The sequence below is a fragment of the Orussus abietinus genome, unplaced genomic scaffold, assembly GCF_000612105.2.
Source record: "Orussus abietinus isolate OABI.00-Male unplaced genomic scaffold, Oabi_2.0 scaffold20, whole genome shotgun sequence".
NCBI lineage: Eukaryota > Metazoa > Arthropoda > Insecta > Hymenoptera > Orussidae > Orussus > Orussus abietinus.
Window position 1 is genome coordinate 973,942 of NW_019394282.1, and position 12,184 is coordinate 986,125.

At 42.5% G+C, this 12,184-nt stretch overlaps 1 protein-coding gene across 1 annotated transcript in view; it reads left to right on the forward strand.

Annotated features, from left to right (window-relative positions):
- The window catches only part of LOC105694480 (probable cationic amino acid transporter), a 59,804-nt gene extending 59,428 nt beyond the window's left edge, over positions 1-376 (forward strand). Inside the window, exon 14 of the mRNA XM_012415175.1 lies at positions 48-376. Coding sequence (XP_012270598.1) covers positions 48-376 — 329 coding nt within the window. The remainder of the gene's footprint in view (positions 1-47) is intronic.
- The last annotated feature ends 11,808 nt before the right edge of the window (positions 377-12,184 follow it).

The window sequence follows — 12,184 nt, forward strand, 5'->3', positions numbered from 1 at the left end:
CAATCGACATTCTGCCATTTCGCTGATCGATTCCTTGTGGTCTCCAGGGTTCATCATGTACTTCTACTACGGCATCAAGCACAGCAGCCTGGAGAAGGGCTCGAGCGAGGACGTGGACGGCGCTGGCGCCGGCACGGCCGGGAACATCGAGCTCACCGTGACCGAGCATCCAAAATCTCAAGTCCCGTACCCCTCGCAGGACCGCAGCATCTACGAGGGCCAGCAGTTGGATGCGTTCGGGCAGCCAGTGTTCGGCAGCACGAATTTCGGCGGCACGCCGACAGCCCCGACGATCGGCGGGTCCGGTTCGTCGCAAGCTTCCCACCAGAACGCCCTCTTCGTGGCCCAGGACAGCTTTCCGACCTGGGACGATTGAACGGTTCGCCAGGCGACAGGACCCTGATCAGGCGCAATACGTAACGCAGAGGCGTGCAGGACGAGGCCGAGGCCGAGGAAGCGTTTCCCCAGTCGGTGGTTTCTTTCGGGAATTGCAGATGCACCCATCGGAGTCCTGGACACCCAGGGGCCAGGATTTTGAAAACCCAGGAGTCAGGATTCTGGACACCCCGGGACCAGGACTCTGGACACCCGGAACGCGCGATTGCCGGACGTGCCAGGGAACTTCTACCATTGGTTTATTGTTTGTCATTAGCGTTGTTATTACGAGCGTTGTTGTTGCGAGGAAGGAAGGAGAAGAGGGCTCGGATCTTCCTGGACCTGTTGTGGGCTTCTGAGAGTGCATTATCTCTGTGCATGCATGAATATCGCGGGGGTGAAGTGGCTCATATTCGACTGCCGCGGGTGTTTCTCGAGTATCTGGGGTTCGAGAGGTGTCTGCAGTTATTTCTTCGAATTCGTTGGCCGTGGAAGGAGCTTATTTTCTGTTTGACGCGACGTCACGGGGATCGCTAGATCCGGTCGGGTCCCAGTCGCTTTTCCTTGTCACTGTTGAGACGATCGTTGTTGTTGCGAGCACAAAAGACCCCGGATAGGAGGTTGACACCTTCGTGGACTCGTTAGCGCTTCTTCGAGATTAGAGATAACTCTGGGGGCATGGAAATGCCGGATAGGCGTTTCAGACTGTCATGGATGTTCCTCGAGTGTCAGTCTTTCTTGCTTCGTGTATCTTCCTCGATACTCGTTAAGGAGTGGCGAAAGTGCCACCTGAGGGGTCAGTTGATGAATGAGGGGATGAACGATAAAAGGGGATCATTTTTTCTTCCCGTCGTCCCACCCAGGAGGTTGCAAACTCCGATGGTCCCCGGATCACTTCCCCTTATCATTGTTGAGAATCGTTGTTATCACCAGCACAAAGGACCCGCGATGACGTTACAGCAGGTGTCCACGTCCCTTCCTTGGTCCTCGTTAACCCGCTCGAGGGTGCTTCCCTCCCTTAACATAATTCATATAACCCCTGATCGTATCATTTCTCCGACCGGCGAGCTCGCGGTCGAGCAGCTCTGCAATTCTCCGAAAGTTGGGACACTAATTGGCCACCGTTCGGACCCAGCAAATAATCGCGGCAATATCCACCATCCTGGTTGTACACAACAATTGGCGGGGAGAGGGAGGTGCGCCGAGAAATGCGGAATCAAGAGACAGGCGTCTCTAGACACGAGTTGGGAGGAGCGACCATTACAATTAGATAAGGCGAAGATTAAGTTTCTTTTTCGACTCGCGTAGGGTATTTGCGTTACCGCTAGTCTAGGTCCGCCGTGCGAGTGCGAGCGAGAGAGAGGTCGGCGCTTATCGGAGAACGTGTGAGAGTGAGAGAGAGAGAAAGAGCGAGAGGATCCGCAGGACGAATTCGATCTTGCCTAAATCTAGTCTTTCCCTGACCTAGCATAACGTGTAATGTCCCGTAAGGTTAAGCTTACCGTAACGTTTACCTACGTCTTACCTCGAGTACCACTTAATTACTTTACACGATTTGTATAAATTCTCTAGGGTAAAGGGTCGCGGGGGCCGCGACGGGGACTACTTCGTTTGTATACTGTCAGTGTATTCTCGACGGATCGTTTCCTCCGTGGTTCACGAATTTCTCGCTGTGCTTGTCTATTTAGTGTTTAATGACAGTGTTGTCGGCCGTGTGCACCTTCGTCGGTACCGTATGCGATTCCTGAGGTCCCCAATGAGTTTGGATCGATTCCCGTTGGCAGGATCAACGGCGCACCCCTTATTGAATCCTTATAGAAAATCTTCCAGACCCTGAAGACGCGTTCCAAAGAGATTCACATTCTCGAGACATTTAAGGTGATATGAAATTGGCGTCTGAGGGGTCTAATCGTTCATGATAGTTTTCTCCGAGTTGGGTGTACCGATTCGTCTTAAATCTTAACACGTGAATAAGGAGGTCCTACTGTAGGTCTTAAAACTCGGCAAATTCCTTTTTTGTACAAAAACTTGTTTATATATCAAGGACTAGAATCAACGTGGCGTTATCCGCGCATATCATTGCCGTTTGACGTTTTTTGAAGGCTTAATGTCGCAAATGAGAACCTTTAGGATCTAACTCGAACAATGCAGGATACTATGAAAATCGAATATTACAGAGTCTGATGGGAAAATATGGAAAATACTTAATGAACGATTATAAGAGAATGATGGGTTGTTTCGATGTGAACATTTAGTTGCAGCTAAAGGTGAGAGATGGCGTTATTGGTCGATTAGAGTAGTGAGAATCATGAATCCAAGGGATTTCTTCAATTTTACTTTGATCTTTTTATGATTATTCCACTGAAATGACCTATGGAATATTTCATTTTGTGTAATTGTTAATTTAGAAGGTAACAGACGTCGTCATAAATATAAATGTCGGTAACGCGGCTTACTACTTGAACATGCAAAATTGAGTTAAATTTCATCCGTTGAAAAGAGTATAGAGAAATTTTGATTTATCGACGTCGATTTAATCTCTCGACGCCTTTCGTATCACCTTAACAGACATTCCTTCGACCCAGGAATCCAAGATGGCGGCCACGATCTCCCGCGTCGCTTGCATATCCGCGCCACCGATTTATCGCTCCCCTTGAGATTCTCGATCCACGTCTTATCAGGGAGATTTCAACGCGACGGGGACATCGATCTCGAGAAAGTTTTTTAATCCCGACTCACGTTTCAATCCTACATTTTAAGCTGTTGTGCAGTAGCGAAAGGGTTGCGTATGCACGCGCACGAGGAACACTTCCTGTCGTGTCCATGGTCTTCGAGTTGAGCGCGATCGATCGTTTTTTATCCATAGTTTGTATATGTTCGTTGTTTCCTGATCGGCTCCGAATATTAGGGGCCGGTGACATCCTGACTCAATGATCTTCCAGGAAATATGGGAACTCGAATGATATTCAATTTATCTTCCGAATGTTGGCCACAATTGCTCCGATGCGAAGCTGAAGATGTTGGATTCATAGTTTCCGAAAGCTGAGTTTTTCTTTTCTTAATAAGGACTTCCATCGAGCTAATTTAATTAGTTATCTTAATAATTTAATAATAAATTAATTACTTCATTTCGGCTTCAAGGGTGAATCTTGTAATTCTGATTAGGCTGCGAACATTGGTCATTGAATTTAATAATTATTGCCAAGGAGCCGAAATTGACGTATATTGTTAATAATTTAGACGTAATGCAAAAATACTCCCCGCAATTTAGCTAGTCAGAGCTAAGTATACTGCAATACGTTAATGCATAAACTCGTTATTATCTCTAATTAATCATCGTTGACTGGCTGATGCGTTCCAATGCTCTAACGAGCGTTTCAGTGTATTATTGTTTAAGAATGACGTTTACATTATTTATATGGAAACTCGCATCACAATAAGTTCAAATATTCATAAATTATTAATTTCTTAATTTCTACAAGATTGTGAATGAAGTATTATCAATTTTACGGATTAATCGTTAAACTACTGCTTCTCAGAAGGTTTAATAATTACCATATCTAAGTACTCTTTGTTGCATTGAAACCTATTTTCAGCCAATCAGGTCTATCAAGCACGTCCACTGATCTGTGACTAATTCCTCATGCGCGTGGAATACTCTACGGACATTACCTGATAATACTATAAACATATACATATACATATATACATACATATATATTATATATATATACAATACAAAGAACATATTGTTGAATATTTTGAATGCACATCTTTACAAGTCAAACGAACGAAGAACCTAATGTTATATCGAATCGCACCATGTTTCGAGACCCCACCGTTAATTTTGACTTTGTCGAAGTTGTCCGCGACCATGTCGATATTCTATCTGTTACATAGAAAGAAAAAAGAAAAACTGTCTCATCGCTCGAAGTTCATTGCACGGGGCGAAATTAAAAAATGCAAACCGATTCAGAAGAATTTGAAACATTTTACGTATCTTTCTTTATCTGGATATCGAGACGAGTGAAATTTGGTCCAACTTCGACAAAGCCACGTTTACTAATTTAATTTCGACGGCGATGCGTCGATGTACAGGTCCGATTATGTTCGTAGTCTCTAGATGAGGTTTCCTAGGGTAGCTTCGAGATTTAGTTCGATTCCCAATTGGTAGATATCGGTATCCAAAATGTTGGATGAGAGGCTGGGCGTGACCGGTCGCGCCTGGATCTCGGAGTATCGCACTGCCGCTGGCGTGATAACGATGTCAGCTGATACCCGAGGTGTGATCAAGCTGCATAGACCTATATAGTATATAAATATATAGAGATATATACATAAGGAGGCGAAAGAGGGCGTTTGAGACAGAAAAGGGAGGCAGATTTCGTCGTTCGTGGGTTTCCGGACAGACTCGAGTAATATAACGCGATAACCTAATCTCGTTTTAAGTCCAATGAGAAGTGAGAACGTGAAATTATTATTCTGTGAAAGAACAGTGCCTGTACCCCCAGACGCTAGACGAGACTTAGAGATCCTTCCGTTAACGTTGCAAAATTATCCGCCGAGGGAAAAGTTAATCTAAAGAATGGCAATAGACACGACGCTAGTCTGCTTCGGAAGAGCTTTTTTTAGTGGTCGGGGCTTTGATTGGCACCGTGAAAGGGCGAGACTTTCTGGTTTCGGCACGCGTGTAGCTCCTCTATGTAATTTACGTCCGACCGTGGAGTGCCAATCATTGCCACGGTGCCAACGATAAGAACCTCTTACTCTCTAGATAGCATCTAATGGAACGCCGTGGAGGGTCGCGGTTGGGGCTCGGAACCACTTTACGGAGAAAGTCGAAAGTCATATTATTATCTAGACGATCTCTAATCGGCTGGTAGTAATTACTGCTACGGGATGACAAATCGCTCAGGATTTCATTGGGCGAGGAAATTTAATTGCAATGGCTAGGCCTTATTTTTTTGGAAAATTCCGAACTTCGTCACGGACATTGAAAGGGACCCAGTGATGCTTGTCTCCTTTCGTTGTTTATTGTATCGCGTTAATTTTATACTATATTCTTAACCTATGCGAATGTCTTTGGGAACATTTTTTTCGATGTGTAAACTTTTTTTGCGGGATTTTATATCATTTTTCATATATATATATATATATCGACTATATGGCGCTTGACGGTAGTGACCACGTAGTAGATTGCACTTTACATCATTTTAATGACTGCTCTTTTTATTAAAATTTATTTCTTTTTAAGACGCCATTTTGCAAAAGAATATTTACCGAAGAACGCACGAATGCTCTTGTTCGTTCTTCAGAGTACAATGTTGTAAATTTGAGGTTGAGCGGTGCAGCTTGAAACGAGCATCCTCGTGGATTTACTTATTTGCACGTTCAATTGTTAAGTTTGCAAGAAACACATCTCGACCCGATTAACTCGCAACTTGAAGTATCTTTGATGTCGAGGTTAGGTGGTAACTGACCTACATCAAGACTTCTCGAAACGAGGCGAAAGAATATCGACTCCGAATTCACGGTGAACCTGAAATCCTTTTTTTGCATTCTTCCATATCACTTTAAATATATCCAGGCTCATTATAATAAATCACTGCGATAATTCTGTGCAAACCGATCTGTGCTGATTTAAATAATACATGAACGCTATAGACTTGATTAAACTGCACACATAAATTGCCGCGACTTATTGTCAAGCCTAACAGTAATTACCTAAAATTAAAATAGGTATTAATTTGAGCAAGTACATATTATTTCGGTAATTATTTAATACTTTCGGGGATTTCTTAACCAAATTTCCGATGTCTATTTCATTTCGCAACATCGGTCAGTTTTCATTAACTCTTCTGAGTGCAGCGGAGTGAATTCAGGAATTGCCATTGCTACGTTTTATCACTTATTCTCTCGATGTACTTTCGTTATCACTATATAGAGTCGAAGCGAGAGGAAATCAGTAGTAAAGGTGGAGTTATGGTCAGACGTCCCCTGAAGTAACAGAGTCGGTCAGTTACTGTTAATAAATGAATTATTTACCGCAATATTATTTAATACCGGGAAGAATATTATAGATAAGAGGCTCGATTGGCAACAGTCGTCCAGCGCCATATAAAGTGAAATTACTATTAATAAATGAATTATTTACCGCAATATTATTTAATACCGGGAAGAATATTATAGCTGAGAGGCTCGATTGACAACAGTCGTCCAGCGCCATATAAAGTGAAAAACGACCACGGAGTATAGGCAAATAGAATAGTCGTCGCGTCGTGTCCATCCTGCTTTGGTTTTACACGAAGTGGGCGCGTTTAAACAATTAAGAACCAAAGAAAAACGTGGAGGCGGTCTCGAGAGGAGTCTCTCTCCAGAGAAGAATTCTCCTCGATAGAATTAATCGATTCTTGACAGAGGACAGCGGTGCATTTTATTGCAGCCAATCGACGAGATTACTCGGAGGAAGGGAATTCCTTCGAGTAAGTGAAATATTCGCGTCTGTAATAAATTGCATTTCGGGGGAATCAATTGAAATCGAGATGAACAGGTCTTTTTCTCGGTGCACAGTCCCTCGTGGCAAGAATGAAACGAGAGGAAAGAAAAGAAAAAAAAAGAGTTTCGAGGCGGTATTTAACTCTTTGCTCTTTAGTTAGACTTTCAAATTCTTAGATAGGGAGGAAAAGGCCTACAATTTAATGCGAACGCGGAATATCGTGGAGAGCGACGAGAATTCTCGTGGACGAGGAAGAGGAGAGAGAGGCAAGGGAGGGGAAAAAAGGGACACATGATTTTCTCCCTCTTCCTGCCGTCTTAGGACGCTCTGCGCATTAATGGTACTTTTAAAAGCGATCTCCTGGAAAGTGTGCAATCTGCGAAAGGTCCGGTTAAGCGTCAACGAGAAAGAGAAGGCATTCTACGCGAAAGTCCTTTAAAAGTCCTTTTAAATAAATCAAGGAAGCTGCAGGGAAGACGAAGGCGGTCGTCAATCGAGGAGATTGCATCCGAAAGCTCATGTCCTTATTCACGGTGCATTTGATCGGAAGGAAATGATAAAGCGAGGGAAGAGCGAGGAAAAGTTAAACGGAACTTCTACATATCTTGGCTTAAATCATTTAACCGAAGGTAGACTATTTTAAATAATCAGCAGGTTTTTACGATCATTTCACTATATCCATGTACAGATTTACCCGACATATCTTTTTTCATCCATCCTACGTTATCACTCCCCAAACATATCCGAGTACTTTTCAACAAAAATTCCGATAAATCCACGAAGTACTCTTAAACATTTTTTTTTTTTTAATGCGTTAAAAACTAAAAATACCAGCGTTCAAATGCGCCTGAGTCGAACAGTTTTGCATCTAAGCCTAGATATTTTGAAAATTCGATTTGAAAATTAGACTTTGGTTAAAAAAGAATTAATTGGCGATATCGACATAGCGGGCGTGTAAACGACACGCGCGATGCCTTTTTTTTATTGGTTTTCGATAACCTCACAGTTATTATAGCGATCGTTTCATCGCGTGGCATAAGACGTAATCGCGAGAGAAGTTTTCACGGTTGTTGGAAGGAGCGAGGGAGAAAATGATTTATTACCGAAAACGTAGTCGTTCCGTGTGCGGACGTTCCGCAGAAATGGCGGATAACGCGCGCGAGTCGCCGATGGCGATTTTTTGATCATCTCTTGTCTGTATTGGAAATAAAGGTAAACAACAAAATGAAATGTATGTATCGTCGCCTCCGATCGGCAGCGCTGATCAGCTGATTGCGGGACACGCGAAATTTTCGGTGATACACGACGAGGGCAGAATTTTCCATGTAAAATATATACCCTATGTAACTACGTTATTTAATATCGATAAGGATCAGAATAAAAGTGATTATTCAAAGATAAGCTCTTCCATGGTTTAGTACCGTCCTCAAGAACTTTAGGAGAGATGATATAAGTATTTTTTTTTTCCCACCTTTTTCTATATCTACAGGTGACTTTTTTATATCTCTCGTAAAGTGATTTGTATAAAACAATAAAAATAATTCGATTCGAAGGTGTTGCATAAAACGACTTTGAAAAAATATGAGATTATTCTTGGATTATTAGTGCGTGTAAAGCGTTGAGTATTAAAATATAACAAAAAAAAATATTACGATATCTCAACTAGAAAAAGATCTAATTGATTCATGATGTTAACACAGTAATTGAATGCAACGACCATACCGTCATTACCAACCTGCAATAAATATAAACAATATGGTACTAATTGCATACATCATTTCTGACACGAGGGAATTCAAATTTGATCAACTCATTCAGAGAAATCCTCCTCGACAAGAATTTCGATAGCTTCTGCTTTCACGTGCTCTTATCAATATAACTTTCAAAAGGAATTGATCAATAAATAAATTTCAATTCGAATCGGCCTGACGAGTTTCATAATCCTTGAGCTTGTAAAGGCTCCGTTGAAAGATGGAAAATCTAAATTCGCAATTTCGCTTGCAGATCTGGAAACGTGCTTTCGCACGCGCGATCTTCATTGGTCGCCTTTGTGCGAAAATATGAATGCAAGACTGTCAGGTGTCGATGGTACTTGACCGACCTCGTTAGGCATTGACTAGAAAACTGGGTGAGAAACTCGGGTTTATGTAAAAGAAAGTGCGCCAAGACCCTCGTTATACCAGAGATGAGTTGAGAGATAGCTCACGGGCAGGATCTTGCGATCGCATCCTGTGCTGCCCTCTGGTTTCGTACATTAGCTTTCACCGTTTTTTGCCCCCAAGGGCGGCGCAACGAATTTCTGATAGGAGCTCACACACTCGCGATGGCGGTACCATCTACCAGTCGCCGTTGGCGGCTCACTTACTCGTGATGGTAATACCATGCGGCAGTTGACGGTGGTGGCTTACCTACGCTTACCAACACTGCTCGCTATTGATGGTAAGGGAAGAACATTCGTCACGCTCCATTTCACTTTATCTACTTATCTACTACTATTAAGTACATTGTTGCCTCGAAGTCGACGTGACGCGGAGCTTTGGGGCACGCGTCGGTGTCGCGTACGGAATTCTCATGCAGCGAATCTGCGTGAGTGCGATCGCTCCTAGAAATCTTCGCGCGTCCCAACCAGCCAAGCGCCTAGCTACGGGTCGAGATGTTGAATATATGTGCGTTCGGCGCTACACTCGACGAGTACGCGTGAGAGTCAAATACTGCGAAAAATCCTCCCGAGGCTTACCTAACTGTGGATATAAGCAGCGTCATTTCGCGTATGATTTTTACATTTCCCTACTAGCGTTATCGAGCGTTTTCGACCGTTTTCGAGCTTTTCCCGATCATTTTCAGAAACTGCCGAAACAGGGAACGCGGAGAATTTACGTATTCCGCGTCAATATTAGTTTTAACAAATACAAATATTTTTATAACCTCCCCTGAAACTCTGTTGTTACTTTGGCGTTTCCGTTTGTTCGTTCTATCTTTTATATTTACACTTTCGAAGGTTTCGCAACTGTAATCCTGCGCGAGACATGGATAACATCTGTCATCGACAAAACGTATCATTTTTTTCAAGGGGTTTCAAAAAAGCGAAATATTTATGCGGCTCCATAATCGACGGGAAAATAGTCCGACAATTTATTACAATAAAAATTATGACTCCATCCTACTACACCATTTTTCTATTTTACTTGCGCTTTTTCTTTTTTTTTTTTAATCAACTCTTTTAGCCTGAGAAACGTTAACCATTTAATATCTGATATTGCAACGTAATTTTTAGAGCTCCCACAGTGTACCGATTTAAGTGTTACTACATCATGACTTCTTTTGTAGAAACTTGAAGTGAAATTAGAAGTTTTTTGAATAATTGTTATTTAGGGACTTGGCATCTCTCTCATCGTATATCGTTGTTTAGACATTTCGGGATTGATATGGTGTAATTAGAAATTCTTGTATTGTACACTGATAAAAAAGAAATCGCAATCGCATCACTTAAAAAGTAAATACCATGCAAATCAGATATTGATATGCATCGTAATATTTAAATAATGATTTCTCATAAGATAAAGCTTGTAAATCCGTAAAAGTGTGCATGTTGGTTCCTCGCGGTACCAATAAGGTTCAAAAAAATCTAAAAATAAATGAGAATTGTTTTAAATCGGATGTAGATAGTTTCTAGCGACAAAACACTCGCGCGACCGGTCTCGTAAAGTCAAATAAATGTATGAGCATTATTTACCAGGTTTTATCTCCACAGCTTGGCACCAAAGTACAAATGGGTGATGGGAGTTACTGCCTCGGAAATAACGTTCCATTAAATATGCGTCAGGTTAATTATTCAAGTCGAGGTGACCCACCGGCTATTTGCCAGCTGTTAACGTAGGTTCTGTGACCCCCGACCATCGCTGCTATTTGTTTAACAACGCCGTGTTTGTTCGCCTCTTTGGGGAATATCTTCCCCTGGATTTCATTAGCTCTCCTCGTGCGTGTGAATATATTGTACATGCACATGTACGTACATCGTGTTCCACGATATCGCGTGTATATAATTTATTATTTTCTTCTGAAAAATTTACGGAAAAGCGGGAACGAAATGCATGCACATTTCCTGTGCACCACGTACGTATCTATACAGAAAATGGGATGGCTCATTTTATCGGATGTTTGCAAGCTCGCAAGTTAATTTATATAACAAAAATTACTCATTTATATAANTATATAAAAAAAATAGACTCGAGCGGCCGAGAAGTCCGAAGAGGCTCGCAACGTTCATCCGGCGAATTCGGGAGAAAAAGCGATCCTTACCGGAAGGTACACACCCCGAGATGATCGATTGAGGTCGAGGTTAAACCAGGACGCCGTGGTCGAGTACATCCCTCCCGAGGACAATTGTCTCGAGCTCTTGTCTCGTCCCGAGTAAGGATCGACCTATGGACCAACAACTGCGACGCGACAACCGGTTAGGTTTCTGGAACAAAGACGAATCCAGGAGCCTCCATAACAACTTTTAGAGATTTCTCCTGAGATTGATCCTGAAAATAAAATCGCGGGACCTTAAGATCGATGAGGCGATGACGCGAGAATACCATGGATTAACGTAGAAAATTAAATGGCAGGAAACGAATCCAGACCACGTATTTTATGCGGTACAGTTTGCATATTGATTTATAACGGGTGTTTGTAAACAATTATCATACGACAGAATTCCCTGGTCCGTTCGCGGTTTTGCGTATCCACTTTTGGAGAGCGTCGCGACGCGTCGCTCTGATTTATTGCGACCTTGGCTTATCACTAGGAATGTCAGGGATGCCCCGAGTCAAACGGGTCGATGTCGGGGCTCCAGACATCCTGGCACCTCGCCGTTCTTCCCGTTTATCCCACTTTTCCACTTTCTCTGGATCCGAATGACGGGAGCGAATCGTACCTCACCGTGTAATGCATCGCGTTATCCAGAAACTTTGGCTCTGATAAGAAAAACGTGGGCGAGAAGTTTCATTAACTGTATAATTAGGTTCAATTAAAGTTCCACCAGTTCGAAGGGGAAGAGCAAAGTGGTAAAATACGAAACGAATGTTAACGCTTAAACGGAAATTGGATAATTCTTACCCAATGTCATCGTATCGTAAATCTGCACTTTGCACATGCAATCCGGCACTTTACTCATTTCTCACGCGAGCAGTTGAGCGCTTTATAATGGTCGATAATGAAGAAAAAATATGAATATCCGATATTGGAAGGTGGAAATTCATCAATATTGTAAACTTTCATAATAAATTGACGTTGAATTAGAGCGACCGTATTTCGGTTTAAGTGTTGAGA